The sequence below is a fragment of the Eschrichtius robustus genome, chromosome 16 (genome assembly GCF_028021215.1).
Source record: "Eschrichtius robustus isolate mEscRob2 chromosome 16, mEscRob2.pri, whole genome shotgun sequence".
Taxonomy (NCBI): domain Eukaryota; kingdom Metazoa; phylum Chordata; class Mammalia; order Artiodactyla; family Eschrichtiidae; genus Eschrichtius; species Eschrichtius robustus.
The window spans coordinates 48,600,799-48,616,661 of NC_090839.1; the positions used below are offsets into that span (position 1 = coordinate 48,600,799).

The window sequence follows — 15,863 nt, forward strand, 5'->3', positions numbered from 1 at the left end:
CGGGGCGTCCTGGCCCTGGGAAGACCCTTCAGAGGTGTCCCTCCCCCACCTCCACACACACAAACTACTTGCTGGATGCAGGCTGCCCTCGGGAGGGTGGACCTTGGGCAAAGCCCTCTCTTCTGTCCAGGGCAGTCTCCTCGGCGGGGGACCCAGCTTCGAGCTGGTGGTGCCCACACATCCCGCAGGTGCGAAATTAGTCCTGAACGAGGGGGCCTGGGGGGCATGAACTACATCTGCACGTGTCCTTTTAGTCTACTTTGCTCATGCATTTTTTTCCTTCTTTAGAAATTTTGGTCATATTTAAATGCTGTTTTATTTATTGATAGATTTTCTACCCTAACATTACATTCTGAGCATCTTCTAATCATTAGATATTCTTAAAATGAACTGTAAGCATAGTTATAGATTACTTCCTATAGGTACCATAAAGTATTTAAACATTCTCTTACTATTGGATGTTTAGAGTATTTCCAATGTTCTTTAATCCTCAGATGTAAATTTTTGTTTGCATCTCTGCAACAAGTTTCCTAGGATATGTTTCTAGGAGTGGAAGTAAAGAGTGAAAGAATATAAACTACCTTAACGTTCTGGCCAAACTGCCCTTTTAAATTTTATGTCTACTTACATTCTGACAAGAGTTACATTTTTCTCATTAGATTTGAATGTTTCTATATTCTAATTCTAGCCAATTGACCAAAAATGATGTCTCATTCTTGCTTTTGTTTCTTTTCCCTTATTAGCAATAAGTTTGAAGATTTTTTAATACCCATTGATTTTTTGTTTTTTTCATATGCAAACAGTCTGGCCATTTGTGTGGGGGGTTAGTTTTTCTATTTTGGTTTTAGTCTTCTTATTGATTTATTAAAGCTCTTTATATATAAAATATACCAACCTTGTGTCTGTTATATTTGTTAAAAATATCCTTCCATTAGTCAGCTGCATTTTAATTAAATTAGAGTGGTTCTAAAGTTTCATATAGTAAAAAAAAAAAATCTTAATTTTTTTCTTCCATGTTCTAAAAAGACCTTCCCCATCCTGAGGCACAATAAAGTTCAATCTTCACTCACACTCCTTGTCTAGAACTCAGTGTTCTTCCTCAGGAAAGCTTCCTCTGACTGGGCTGAATCTGCCAATGATAATACGTCTCCACAGTCCCACAGACCCACTGCTGGTACACCCATCACAGCTGCAGTTTTACTTTTACAGGAGTGTTTATAAGCTTTGAAAGGATGTGGGACACACCAGTAGGCTGTTCACTGCTGTATTCTCAGAATCTGGCCCAGAACCTAGCACTGTAGGTAACAGTTTCTAATTTTTAACTATTGCAATATCTACATTTAACTCTTCAATCACTTGGGAATCTATTTTACTGTAGAATATGAAGAACATTTCTGTCTTTATTTTGTCCCACCATTTACAAAATAATCCTTCCTTTTCTCACTGTAACACAAATGCCATCATATACATCAGTCTATAATACCTTTACACACAGACACGCGTTCAATTCTTATTCTTTTGGGGTCTGCGGTGGGACTCTTTCTTGTGTTACCTTGTTCCACCCATAGAAATGTCAACATGGCTATTGTTTCGACTATTTTGGAGTTAGATTATGCTCTAATATCTGACTGGACCAGCAACTTTCACTATGACTCTTCCCCTAAATGGACTGGTTAAAATCACTTGATCAAGTCCTCCGCCAATAAGACAATCTTAAAAATAAATCATTAAATTAAAATGTCATGGAGCTCCTGTTCCATTCTCTTTTTTTAACCTCATGGACTATCTTTTGGCCAAACGCGCGTCCGCTTACTTGAGCAATCCTGCCCGATGGAAGACGTAGAGGTCCTGGTCCAGGGTGCAGTTGTTGAAGGGGACGATCTTCACAAAGTTCTGTATGAGGACAAACTCAGGGGTGAGATGTGGCAGAGAAATGATGCAGAAGTTCTTGTCCTGGCGTGATTGGAGACCAGATAAAAATCATTTATCACTAAACAAATTCCTGCCGTAAAACACTAAATAGGAGTAAAATGTGTAAAGGAGATGATATTCAAGTTAAAGATTCCTATCATTTGGAAAGTAATCAGAAAATTCAGGGGATAAGCAATTGCAAGAATATGGAGAAAATATCTGTGTTTGACTGAAACCCGAATAAAGGAATATCGTGAATCATAGGACCCAGTCAGCACAGCTCTTCTCCAGATGTAGGGTTTTAAACTAAGGACGTTTGCAAATTCACTTGTATCCAGGAACGATGAGGCTGCACAGTATCACGGCAAAGGCCCTGGGTTTACCACATGATGCTGCAACAGCCACCAGCCGTGGTCCCCACCTCTGGGAGATGAGAGCGTGGTGCTCCAGGCCTTTTGTGCTCTAAAGTCCTGTGATTACACATCAATGGATGTCTGTGTATTTTATCAGGGCACGGTCCCACCTGGGTGATGAGATCTAAGGGCGGGTTAACCTGGGCAGTGGGATCTGCGTGTCCTGACCTGCATCTGCCCTGTCCAATATGCTGGCCAGGAGCTGAGTCTGGCCACCGAGCATTTGGAATGTGGCTAGTGAGACTGGGGAACCGAATTTTTAATTTTATTTCATTTTGATTCAATTTACATTTCAAAACTGATACTTGGGAACCCTCCTACGTTGTTGGTGGGAATGTAAATTGGTGCAGCCACTATGGATAACAGTATGGAGGTTCCTCAAAAAACTAAACATAGAGCTACCATATGATCCAGCAATCCCACTCCTGGACATATACCCGGACAAAACTCTAATTCAAAAAGATACATGCACCTCAATGTTCACTGCATTACTATTCACAATAGCCAAGACATAGAATCAATCGAAATGTCCATTGACAGATGAATGGATAAAGGAGACGTGGTATATATACACAGTGGAATACTACTCAGCCATAAAAAAGAATGAAATAATGCCATTTGCAGCTACATGGATGGACCTAGATATTATCATACTAAGCGAAGTAAGTCAAAAAGAGAAAGACAAATACCAAGTGATATCACTTACATGCGGAATCTAGAACGTGACACAAATGAACCTATGTACGAAACAGAAACGGACTCACAGACATGGAGAACAGGCTTATAGTTGCCACGGGGAAGGGGGTGTGGGGGAAGGTTGGACAGGGAGTTTGGGGTTAGTAGATGCAAACTATTACATATGGAATGGATAAACAACAAGGTCCTACTGTATAGCACAGGGAACTACATTCAATATCCTATAATAAACCATAATGGAAAAGAAAAAAATGATAAAATAAAAACTGATACTCAGTTCAGTTATTGGAAAACTTTTATGTATGTTTAGAACAATGTGGGTATGTGAATCTACTCATTCAACTGTAAATTTTATGAACTCTAAAAGCAGAGCGAGGATTTCTGATGACAATTTAGTGCTTGTATTGAGATGTGCCCTAAATGTAAAATACACGTTGGATTTTAAAAACTGAGAAAATGGATGTACAAGATCTCATTAATACTTTTGCATACTGATTACATATTAAAATCATTAAATTTTGGACATATTGCATTAAGTAAAATATATTATTAAAATCGATTTCACCTGTGTCTTTTAACTTTTTTTTTATAATGTGGCTGCTGGAACATTTAGAGTTTGTTGTCTATGGGACAGTGCTGCCGTGGACTGTCTGTGCTCCTCAAGTCCACCATGACCCTCTCTGCCAGGTGCCTGCAGAAGCAGCCTGCTCTTCCCAGAGCTAATTTGTCCCTTTGGGATCTCACCTCCTCCTGAACCCTGTGAAGGCCTTGCCTGGGCAAATCCAAAACCCTGGGGACACGTGTGCAACCCAAAGGAGTGAATCACTGTTTGACCTGATCTTCCTTCTTTCTAGCAAAATAACACAGCTCCTTCTGGGGAACTTGCAAGTCACGTTGTCGAAATACTCAAGCTGAAAATAAGGACTAAGTGCCAAGCCCTGGGGGGCTTCCTCTGGGAGAAATGAGTAATTCCTACCATATGATCCAGCAATCCCACTCCTGGACATATACCTGGACAAAACTCTAATTCAAAAAGACACATGCAAAAAAAAAAAAAAAAAAAAAAAAAAAAAAAAAAAAAAAAAAAAGACACATGCACCTCAATGTTCATTGTAGCACTATTCACAATAGCCAAGACATAGAAACAACTAAAATGTCCATTGACAGATGAATGGATAAAGGAGATGTGGTATATATACACAATGGAATACTACTCAGCCATAAAAGAGAATGAACGTAGTGAGTTGCTTCAACATGGATGGGAGTGATTAAGGATGAAGTAACGAAGGTATTTTGTTTCTGTCGCCCCATATCCTGAAATAATTAATTAAAAGTAAACATGTCTTTTACTATCTTAAAGCCAGCATTGCTTTTGTAATAATACTGAAGATCTGTCTCTGCATGGACTCCAAAATGGGAATGAACTGAACTTACTGAATTTACTTTGGGGCATCTCGGAGGGAAGCCGGCTATGCAAACCCTCCCTCAGGGCCATCTACAGTGTTTTATGAGCTTCGAAATGCCTTAAAATTAATTCAAAAAAATTACGATGGAGAACATCATTGCCAAGTCTTCATCATCTTAACAAAATGAGGAAATACAATCTATGATCGCATAGCTTTCAGGCAACAGAATTAAACCTATTTTGGTTTTTAGCCTTGGTATAAAGAACATCAAGGAAAAATAAAACAATAGATAATTTGCCCGTAATTAGCTAACTGAAGAAGTGCGGTTGTCGACTTGACTAAACTGATACACCAGCCATGGAAAAAGTCTTAAAAATCCTATTAAGGAACCTAAATTGTCTTCCTGCCCCACTTTCTTCCCTCCAACAAAGTGATGAGAGGTTGGTCAGAATCTCTATCCCTTGACGACCATGAAACAAAAGTGGAGGAGGTGGCCTGGACACCCTGAGATGGAGAACTTTGTTTGCACTTGGGTGCCTGCCTGGGGCCATCCACCAACCAACCGTAGCAGGTCAAGTCAATCCCATGTGTCAGGCGACACCAACCAGAAGATCAACTGCAAGTTCCCACTTTCCTACCCTCAGAAAAGCAATCTAATGGTGTCAGCATTCTTTGAGCCAAAACAAACTATAAAGTAATACAACAGTCTAACTCCCTTTAGGGTAATTCCTGACATTTTCATGTATTACCAGCATTCTATTCATGATTTGATTCTAATAAGACACTGATGAAGCAATCTCTAAAATAAATTATGCATTGAAAGAAAACTATTACAGCAGCATGACTGAAAAATTATTGAAAAGGACAATCTTTTCTACTTTTAAGAGTTCAGGACATGTCATTCAACCTTTATTTTCAGAACAGAGAAGTGGTTCCAACCTTAACATTCGTAGCAGATTAAATGTTTGGACAATGAATATGGCATCCAACTTTTTAATAATTTTTCTAGCTTATAAACCCAATTATATTACTCAAAATTCAACATGTACTTACAGGAAAAAGACTGAAAACAAAATTCATAAAGTCCAGTGACCTGCAAACAAGACAGTAAAAACTGTCACTGACCTGTAAGCAAATGCAACATCAGTGCACATTTAAAGAGACCTATGGCTCTCCCCACTTAGGCAGTGATTAGCCAACCAGTAACCAGAACTTGTGTCTAACTGAACAGTAATCAGCTGCAGAAGACACAAGCTTCAACTGTCAGTAATGAAGTATTTTTCTAGAACCTAAAGCACTATTATAGCAATTAAAAATCTCTACACACTCAAAAAGCAAGATAGTCATTCTGTGGACATGATCCCTCCCTTCCTTTTAGGAGGCGCTGGGGGGGAGACATGGGCATATTATAAGCTACTCTGATCTTTTTCTCTTTTATATGCAAAGGATTTTCTGACCAGCTGCAGGTGTGTATTTACAGGCGAACCATAATGGGTCATCAAATTTCCGTTTGAAAATTCGAAAAGCACAATCTTATCCGAATGCACAGGGGAAAATAAATATACACGACAGATCTAGAAGGGTTTACAGGCTTTTTAGATGTCTGCAATATAATTAGAATAAAAAGATTTCCCTTTTCAACCTTTCAGTTGAATTTCTATTCCAAAGAAATCAAAAACTCGAGAGGAAAAAAGTCCAAGAAAAGCATGGTTCTAAGGAAAGCTAGGAGACCGGGAATGAGATTAAATACATCCTCTAAAAAGGGAGTGTCCAGCGGTGCTCTTGGTCGTCTTAAAGATACTCTGGAACCTTCCAGTCTATCAAAGTGGGCCAATCTTTCCTCTTCAACATTGTTCTGTGGGTGGAATGGTGGACTATGTGGGCATCCCAAAGGGGCTGTGGAATCTAGGCACCGAGGGCAGGGGTCCAATCCAGACTACAGGGGGCAGCGAGCACTGAACACGGGGGTGTTCTGGAGGGACAGGAAGCCTCGTGTGCCCGGCACCAGGCCTCCTACCTCTGGCAGCTGCCCTGGATTCTTGTTTGGTGTCCTGTTAACATCTCTCTCAGATTGAGACTCCAGCCCCGATTCAGTGGGGAGCACAAAGCAAGGGACAAAGCCATCATCATGGCCTGGCCTGGCCCCCCGCCGTCAGCTCAGGAATAGGGTATAGGGTAGAGCGAGAAGCCTGGCCTGTGACTGGGGTATCTAATAAGTCCTAGGTCAAGCCACATTGAAAATCGGTCCCACCACTGGATTATCCTTTCTTACGTGAGGCAATTATTCCATTTTTCCAAAGCCAGTTTCGGCTGGATTTTCTATTACTTGCAACTAAAAGACTCCAGACAAGCAGCAACCTAAACCCAAAGTCCCCCCAAAATGCAAACTCTAGAGAATGGGGAACAGCATGTGGCTAAGGAAGGGATGATTTTTCCAGACCCTGGGCAGCCCAGTTCTGTGGGTCTGACCCAAATTTTATGGGCTGGAGTCTGGAAGTGGGGCTCAGGAATCTGTGGTTTTTAAAAACTCCCCAGAAATGAGGATGGGCAGCCAGGCTTGGAAACCCCTGGCTCTGCAAGATTCAAGTGTTGGGCCACCAAGGCCAGGAGAAGGTCTTCGCGCGGCAGACACCCTGGGGACCAGCACTTGCCTTGCTTCGTGCTTCTCGTCAATACAAAACAGCTGGATGCAGAAGGCAGTGGAGGCGCCCCTGTAGATGGGGCGGAAGTTGCTGGTCTCTTCAGGCAGAGAGATGGACGCTGAGCTCATATTGCTGATGCAGTAATCCGTGTAATCCACACAGTACTCTTGACTGAGTTTTTCTGTGTCCTACAGCAAGGAGAGAGGAGGAACTGAACTGGGAATCCTATTTATTTTCTACCATTTAATGGGCTAGTGGCTGCCTTGTCTCCACAGGACACCGTTCCCAGGACAGATGTGACTGCCTCACCTGAAACAAACCGTCCCGAGCCAGGCCCGGTTTTAAGGAGGTGTTCTTAATGAGATTTCAAAATTGTTGAAGATGGAAACAGGTTCTCGTGCGAAGGTCAGGAAATGAACGGTCTCAGTTGGTCTTTGATACAGGATCCATATTTTAACTACATCACTGGAGAGAGGTTAGAGTGTGGGACTATTACATGCGTATTAACTCCATAAGTAAAACACCTCTGTCCCCAGTTTTCCTTGTGATTTTGTGCTACAAGAATTTTTGGATCTTGGGGCTGTTCAGGTGGTTTGCTGGTGAGGGGGGGTCCCGGGAGCCAATTGCCCGTAGCCACCTGGAGAGTTAGTGCTGAGTCCCGTCAGGTCTCATTTTCAGGGCATTGAAGGAGGTGTTACAGCTCAGTGAGGGGAACATGATTCACTCTGAGATCCTCTCGGAGTTCTTTGAAATTGAAGTAATGCATGCATATAGTAAAAATTAAAATAATATTAGCATTAATAAGTTATAAAGAAAATCAGGAGCCTCCTACTCCCCCATTGACTAGCATTTTCAACCTTTTCCTTTCTTTTGGCCTTTACCTCTATATTTCTGAATACTATCATGCTGGCTTCTGTATTTGGAGAACAGGGCGGGAGGACAGGGCAGGGGTTCCTCCACGTGAAATGGAGAATCCCACTGATCCGCCTATTCTCTGTCTTTCCCCATCACACAGCCTCGCACCGTGCACTGGATTTGGAGCTGCTTCTGCTTGACCCTTCAGAGAACTATCACCTGGTCCTTTTACTTGGGGGGTAGTTGACAAGCTAAGTGTCCTCTGCAGGGAATCTATTGTCCCCAACACTGCCTGGCAGACTGTCACACAGAGCCCTCGCCCCGCCTTCTGCAGAAGCCCCAGGGCCCGGGCTCTTTGTGGGCACACGCGGGGAATCCCTCCTCATCATGGTGCCCGGCCTCCACCTTCCCCAGCTGTGAAGAGCCAGCGCAAACCCCACCATCAATTTCCTTCTTTCTAAACACCTTTAAAGTGCTCGTGTTCCAATATCTCCTCTCCCAGTCTTCTTGTCTGTGTGGATTTGTGCCCTTATTCTTCCCTTACGGTTATTTCGGTGGTTTTTTCCAGAAGGGGGAGGAGATAAACATGGGAGATCAATCCTCCTTGTTGACCCGGATACCCTCTGGGATGCCAGTACATCTAATGCAGTATGGACCACCCTGACCCCCTCCACATCCTTGTTTGGGTCCCTAAAGGAATGGCTACCCTCTTAGAAATACTGGAGAGAGATTGCTCCCCTCTGCTGCGTGCCCTGCTCCCTCCTCCCTGGGGCATGAGGAGTGGGCACTCTAATGTGGGTTCCCCAGAAGCAAAAGGAGCTAAGTTCACGTGGGGAGCGATGCCAGGAAATTCTGCGAGGCGAGTGGGCGAGTGAGGACGGAAGGGAAGGACCCCAAAGCGGGGCAATGAACAAGTGGGTTACTTGTCAATCCTGCCAAGACCTCGGGGAGATGTGGAGAGCACCCCTGGGAGCCGTCCTACCCAAAAGGCAGAGGAGCTGGGGGCTGATTCTCCAACTGCCCCCAGAGGTGGCAACCTGCCTGCAGGAACAGCCCCAGGGAAAGAGCAGGCACTGAAGCCCCCATCCTCAGGGTGCTGGGGAGTGAGCAGTGCCAGAGAAGCTGGTAGTGCGCCTGCAGCACATGCTAACGTGAGGCTCGGAAAGCGGACCTGTGCCCGCCTGGGGCCCACTCCTTCCAGAAGCACGTCCCACTCCTGGCAACTGGTGGAAGATGCTATCACCCCTTGGCCTGAATCTGTAACAGGAGGAAGCAGTTCCTGGAACCAGAGATGCGTGTGAATGACACATCAGACACATAAGTGTGTACATGAATGTACTCTATGTAGAGCAGGAGAAAACTCTTACAGACGTTTGCCCCTTCAAAATGTTTTCTCTCTAGACAATGGGAAGAAGAGAAAGATTCTATTTACTGAAATGGTTGCAAATTATTGATGTAGAAAGTGTAACTTCTAGGACCGAGCTGTGCAAGGGATATAGAATAAAGGTCTAATGACAGTGGAGTGAGAGTTCACCGAGGGAGGCTTTGTAGAGCAGGTTCTAAGTAAGGAGGCGACTCTGAACTGGGAAAGAAGGTGGGAGGCCTGGCGAGGAAAGTGCACGAAGACGCAGGTGGAGAGGAGTGAGCCGCACCGGCCCCCTCCAGGGCCCTCGCAAGCCCTACCTCCGCTTCACTAGTGTTTCCACTTTGGACTGGTGATAAAGCTTCCTCCATTGCGGCTTCTTCTGTGCTTTTTCTCTGCAAAAGACAAAGGCAAGACGTGAGAATTAATCAACACCCACAGTGGTTCAGAGCCCGAGCTCCGTATGAGCTGCCTGGGTCAGATCCTGGCCTCCATGCTTACAGGGCACGTGGCGTTGGGAAAGTGAGGGCGTCCCAGTTTCCTCATCTGTACAAAGGGGCTAAGAGCAGCACCTACCTCATAAGGTTGTCCTGAGGATAAAATAAGGACAGGTGGTTGGAGAGATGCTTAGCATCTTCTGACTCTCTGTCGATGTTAGTTATTCCTCCTTTATTCTTATTCTTCTGTGTAACTTAAAAGATGCACTAGGGCTTTTTTAAAAACTGCTTTATTGAGGTATAATTGACATACAGTAAACAGCATATATTTAAAGTGTAGCTTTTGAAAAGTTTTGACCTATAATAATATCACCACGATAAAAATAATAAACATACACATCACTCCCCAAAGCTTCTGTGTTTCTGTGTGGCTCTTCCTCCCACCCGGGGCCACTCTGCCAACCACAGGCAAACAATGATCTGCTCTTTGTCACTGTAGATTATATGCTGAGACTATTTCTGGATCTTCTATTCTGTTCCGTTCATCTATTTGTTGACCTTGACATCATTACCACACTGTCTCGGTTACAAGAACCTTATAATAAATCTTGAAGTCAGTAGCATTAGTCCTACAACGTTGTTCTCTTTCCATAGTTTCTTTGTCTGTGCTAGGTCCTTCCCACTTCCTCATGAATTTTGAAATCACTTTTTCAATTTCTCTAAAAATTCCTCCTGAAATTTTGACTGGGATTTCATTGATCAATCAACAACTTGACAATATCGAGTCCTCGAAATTACGTACAGGGGATATCTCTCCATTTATTTAGGTCTTATTTCATTTCTCTCAGAAATGTTTTGTAGTTTTTAGCATACACAAAATACTTAAATCTGACAACATCTTTTGTCAGATTTAAGTATTCTGTGTATTTGTACTGTTCTAAATGGTATTTATTTAAATTCCTGATTGTTCATTGCCATTATACAGAGATAAAATTGAACTTTGCATGTTAATTTTGTGTATACTCTTTTAATTCTTTTCTTGTCTTTTTTCACTGGCTTGAACCGCCAGAATAATTCTGAATAGAAGTGGTGAGAACAGACATTCTTGTCTTGTTTCTGACCTTGGTGGAAAAGCACTCAGTCTTTTACCAAGGATGATGTTAGCTATAGGTTTTTCAACAATAACCTCTATCAAATTGAAGAAGTTCTCTTCTACTCCTAATTTTCTGAGAGTTTTTATGAGGAATGAATGTGAATTTTCAGATACCTTTCCTGCATTTATGAGATAAACATATAAGTATTCTTTTTTAGAATGTTAATATGGTGAATTACATTGATTTTCTTATGTTAAACCAACCTTGCATTCTCAGAATAAACCCTACTTGATCATGACGTTGTCCTTTTAATATATTGATTCAATTGATTAAAAGTTTTATTTGAATTTTTCCATCAATGTTTATGAGAGCTGTTGATTTGAAGTTTTATTTCCCTGTGATGTCTTTTGTTGGGGAAGAACATACTTTAGATGACCTGAATCCTTTTAAATTTATTGAGACTTCTTTTCTAGCTTGAAATATGATCTAACTTGGTAAATATTCCATGTGGATGTGGGAAGGTGTATTCTGCCGTTGTTGGGTAGAGTTAGGTCAAATTGGTCAATAGTATTCTTAAAATCTTCTACATTCTTACTGATTTACTGTCTACTCATTCTATCAATGATTAAGGGAGGGATATTGAAATCTCCAAATATAGTTGTTTGTTTATTTATTTATTTGTCTTTGCAGTTCTATCAATTTTTACTTCATGTATTTTGAAGTTCTACTATTAGGTGCATAAATATTTAGGACTGTTATGTCCTCTTGACTTTTGTTATCCCTGGTAATATTCCCTTTTCTGAAATCCACTTTGTCTGAAATGAATAAAGCTACTCCAGCTTTCTTTTGATTAGTGTTACCATGATGTATCTATTTGCATGTTTTTCATTTGAACCAATTGTATCTACTCAAAGTGCATTTTTTTTGCTAATTCATATGTAACTGTTTTGCTTTTTAATCCAATCTATATCTGCTTTATACATTCTTTAATTGGGATATTTAGACCATTTTACATTTAATGTAATTATTGATGTGGTTAGGTTTAAATCTGTTATCTTGCTGTTTGTTTTCTATTTGTCCTATCTGTTCTTTATTCCCCTTTTCCTCTCTTTTTGCCTTCTTTTGGAGTAATTGTATATTTTTATGATTCCACTTTACCTCTTTGTAGGCTTATTAGATATAACTTTCTGAATTTGATTTGTAACTTTCGTGTTCTTTTAGTTTATACATCTTTTATGTTCTTTTAGTGTTCTTTTAGTTTATACATCTTTTATGTTCTTTTAGTTTAGCATACATATTTAAGTCTATCTTCAGGTGATATAATATCACTTCAGATGTAGTATAAGGACCCTAAAATAGGGTCCTTACATTCTGCCCTCTTGGCCTTTGTGCTGTTCTTGTCAGATGTTTTTACACATGTTGAAAGCGCCACACTATGTTGTTTTTATTTTATTTAGGCAGTCAACTATCTTTTAAAGAGATATAAATAATAAAAACAAAATCTTACACATTTACCCATTTAGTTACCATTTCCAGTGTTAATCGCCCTCTGTGTAGATCCAGATTTCCATCTGGCATCATTTTCCTTCTGCCTGAAGGACTTCCTTTCACATTTCTTGTAGTTGGGTCTACTGGTAATGAATTCTTTCCCCTTTTGTGCGTAGGCAAAGTCTTTATTTCACCTTTATTTTTGAAAGATATTCAATGGGTGTAAAATTCTCAGTTGACAATTTTTTTTCTTCCAGTTCCTTAAAGATGTGACTCCACAGTCTCTTTTGCTCACATTGTTTCCAAAAAGAAATCTGCTGCCATCCTTATCTTTGGGCCTCTGTTCCCAACTTGTCCTTTTTGTTTCTCCCTCTGGGTACTTTTAAGATTTTCTTTTTATGACTGGTTTTCCACTATTTGATTATGATGGGCTTTGGTATAGTTTTCTTCATGTTTCTTGTGCTTGTTATTGGTTGAGCTTGTGTCTGTGGGTTTACTGTTTTCATAAAATTTGGAATTTTTAAGTCATTATTTCTTCAAATATTTTTTTCTGTTCCAACCTCTTTCTCCTCTTCTTTATGAATTCCAATTACATGCATATTAGGTACTTAAAGTTATCCCGCAGCTCACTGATACATTGATTTTTTTTTTTTAATTCCCATTTCTGTTTCACTAATCCCTTTTTCTGCAATGTCTAATCTGTGGTTAATCCTTCCAGTGTATTTTTCATCTCATGAATTGTAGTTTTAATCTCTAGAAGGTTTATTTGGGGTGTTTCTACAGGCATACGTTGGAGGTATTGCAGGTTCATATTCCAGGTTCATTCACCACAATAAAGTGAATATTGCAATAAAGCAAGTCATGTGAATTTTTGATTTCCTAGTACATATAAAAGTTATGTTATACTATACTGTAGGACATTAAGTGTGCAAAAGCATTATGTCTTTAAGAAAAAAAATTCCAAACATTGTGATTTAATCTACTTGGGTGCTGGATAATTTTGTATGCCTACAAATATTCTTGAACTTTGTTCTGGGACTCAAATTACGTGGAAGCAGTTTTTGTCCTTTTGGATCTTGCTCTAAAGATTTGTTAGATAGGACTGGAGCAGTGCTCCCTCCAGAGCTAATAATTCCTCACTACTGATGCAAGACGCTTCTGTGCATTCTCCCAATGCCTTGTGAGTCACAGGGTTCCCTGGTCTGGCTGATGGAACACGCACTATTCCCAGCCTTGTATGAGCACTGTGCACTGTTAATGCTAATCCTTTTGGGAAGTTCTTTCCTCAGCCTGATCTTCAGTAGTTTTTTGTTTTTTGGTTTTTTTTTAATTTTATTTATTTATTTATGGCTGTGTTGGGTCTTCGTTTCTGTGCGAGGGCTTTCTCCAGTTGCGGCAAGTGGGGGCCACTCTTCATCGCGGTGCACGGGCCTCTCACTATCGCGGCCTCTCTTGTTGCGGAGCACAGGCTCCAGAAGCGCAGGCTCAGTAATTGTGGCTCACGGGCCTAGTTGCTCCGCGGCATATGGGATCTTCCCAGACCAGGGCTCGAACCCGTGTCCCCTGCATTGGCAGGCAGATTCTCAACCACTGCGCCACCAGGGAAGCCCTGATCCTCAGTAGTTTTGAAGATCAGGCTGATGTGCATGTGCACAGCAGTACTCAGCATGTGCTGATCAGTACTCAGCTGAATACCCAAGAGCAACCCTCGCTGGTGTCAACCATCTCTCTGTACAGCTCTCTCCTCTCTGGTACTCTGTCCTGCAAACCTTAGTGGCTTTAGTCTCCATGGACATACCACTTGGCTTCCATGGTTCCTCCTGCCCTGTGCCGTGGTCAGGGACTCTCTCAAAGCAGGAGGCCAGGATGTTCGGAGGGCTTACCTGGCTTGTTTCCCGCCTCTCGGGCATCACTCTCTTTTGTTACCTGATGAGCAGTGTCTTAAAAACTTATTTCATATGCTTTGGCCATTTTTTTGTTTTTTTCAGGCAGGAAAGTAAATCTAGCTATCTTTGCCAGAAGCAGAAATACCTCGCGCTAAGTTCTTTCTATTAATTCCATTCATCAGCTTCATTTCCCGCAATCTAGTCCATGCCAGACAACCTTCTTTAAAAGCTTCAGGTGTCCCTCGTGCCCTCTTCTGGGATGTTTTCCACCCTCATTTCCACATACTGAATTAGGAGGCTATCCTCTTCCCACCGTGCACCACCTCCTGAAGGCTGGGGCCGTGTTTTGGTCTCGCGAGCACCCTCAGCACCTAGCAGAGAGCCTGGCCATTGTGAGCGTCCAACCTCTGTGCAGAGAATAAATCAGCCCTCGAAATACAACACCTACCCAGCTACAGGTTGGGTCCTTTTGTGGTTTGGGGTATAAGAAGGCATCTTCCATAGAGACAACGTGAAAATGCAGCAGGATGAGCCAGGTGGCCTAATGCTAAGATAAAGGTCCTCCCTGATTCCTCTTCTTTCCAAGATCTTCTTTGCATGAGCTGATGGGCAGGGGGAATGTTACTTTGTCCAAGATTGGAAAGGAGAAAAAAAGAGAGCTGGGGGCTGGAGTCCAGGAAGCAATGGCACTGCACCAGCCCCCATCCTGGCCTCAGGTGGACGGAAGAGTCAGGAGGACCAGAAGCAGAAGGGCCCGTGCAGCGAAACGCGTGCTGGGACTCTTGGCCACACGCAGTGCTGATGCAGGGCCAGGCCGCCAACGGTAGCTTAGAGCTAAGCCCATTCGTTCTCCCCGCCCCCTTGGTGAGGCCAGTTCCAGAGGACACAAGGGACATGCCCTGAGGTCCTGCAGGAGCAGGTGAGGACCCAGAGCCCAGTCAATATGGACATTTGTATTTTTGTGAACCATCAGTGGTCAGAGGGTGGCAGAGATGGAACAATGGCTGGATCCCCGGGCCCATCCCCCAAATCCTATGTCCTCTATTACATGGCTGACTGCGGCCTCCTTCAGTGGGGGTGTGCCCCCCTTTAGGTCAGGGTGGCAGCACTCACAGAGCAGGAGGGTGTGGGGAGGGGCCCCTGCTGAAGCCAGGCCGGGCCAGTGGGCCAGAAGCAATCCAGGGAGCTGTGGCAGGTGCTTCTAGAGCCTGCAGGGCCCAGTGGGGCAGGAAGGAAAATGCTGCCTCAGTTGAGTCTGTGGACAAGGTGAGTTTTCTAACCGCCTTTAAGCGAGCTGCTTTATCCACATCAGCCTCCTGAAGCCAGGGGATGAGTGAGAAGGCAGGGGGAGAAGGGATGGGGTTCCATCCTGAGCTGGATTCTTGAGGGTGTTGTGAGGCTGATTTGTTACAAACACGCAGCCTGTTTCCTCCCCGCCCTTGTCCCCCAGATCTTAACGCCAGTGAGACCTTTCCCTTCTCGGGAGTGACTCCGGCGCCAGGAACACCCCTGACCCTGATGGCACAAGCAGCACCAGGCTGGGGGGATGATCTCCGTTACCTGGATGCTCTCCCCGGCCTCCGGGGAGACAGCTTCCTGCGGCTCCTTGACTATTTGCTGGCATTCCTGACTGCTGCTCCTGAGCTCGGCGCCTTTCAGAGAAAAAGGGACA

General features: G+C 42.8%; 1 protein-coding gene across 1 annotated transcript in view; it reads right to left on the reverse strand.

The window, feature by feature from the left end:
• Positions 1–15,863, reverse strand: part of CFAP61 (cilia and flagella associated protein 61) — a 253,462-nt gene that overhangs the window by 173,226 nt on the left and 64,373 nt on the right. The window contains exons 9-13 of the mRNA XM_068565240.1: positions 15,752–15,843; positions 9,607–9,681; positions 7,078–7,256; positions 5,480–5,519; positions 1,814–1,953 (exon numbers count right to left, since the gene is read on the reverse strand). Of these exons, the coding sequence (XP_068421341.1) occupies positions 1,814–1,953; positions 5,480–5,519; positions 7,078–7,256; positions 9,607–9,681; positions 15,752–15,843 (526 nt within the window). The remainder of the gene's footprint in view (positions 1–1,813; positions 1,954–5,479; positions 5,520–7,077; positions 7,257–9,606; positions 9,682–15,751; positions 15,844–15,863) is intronic.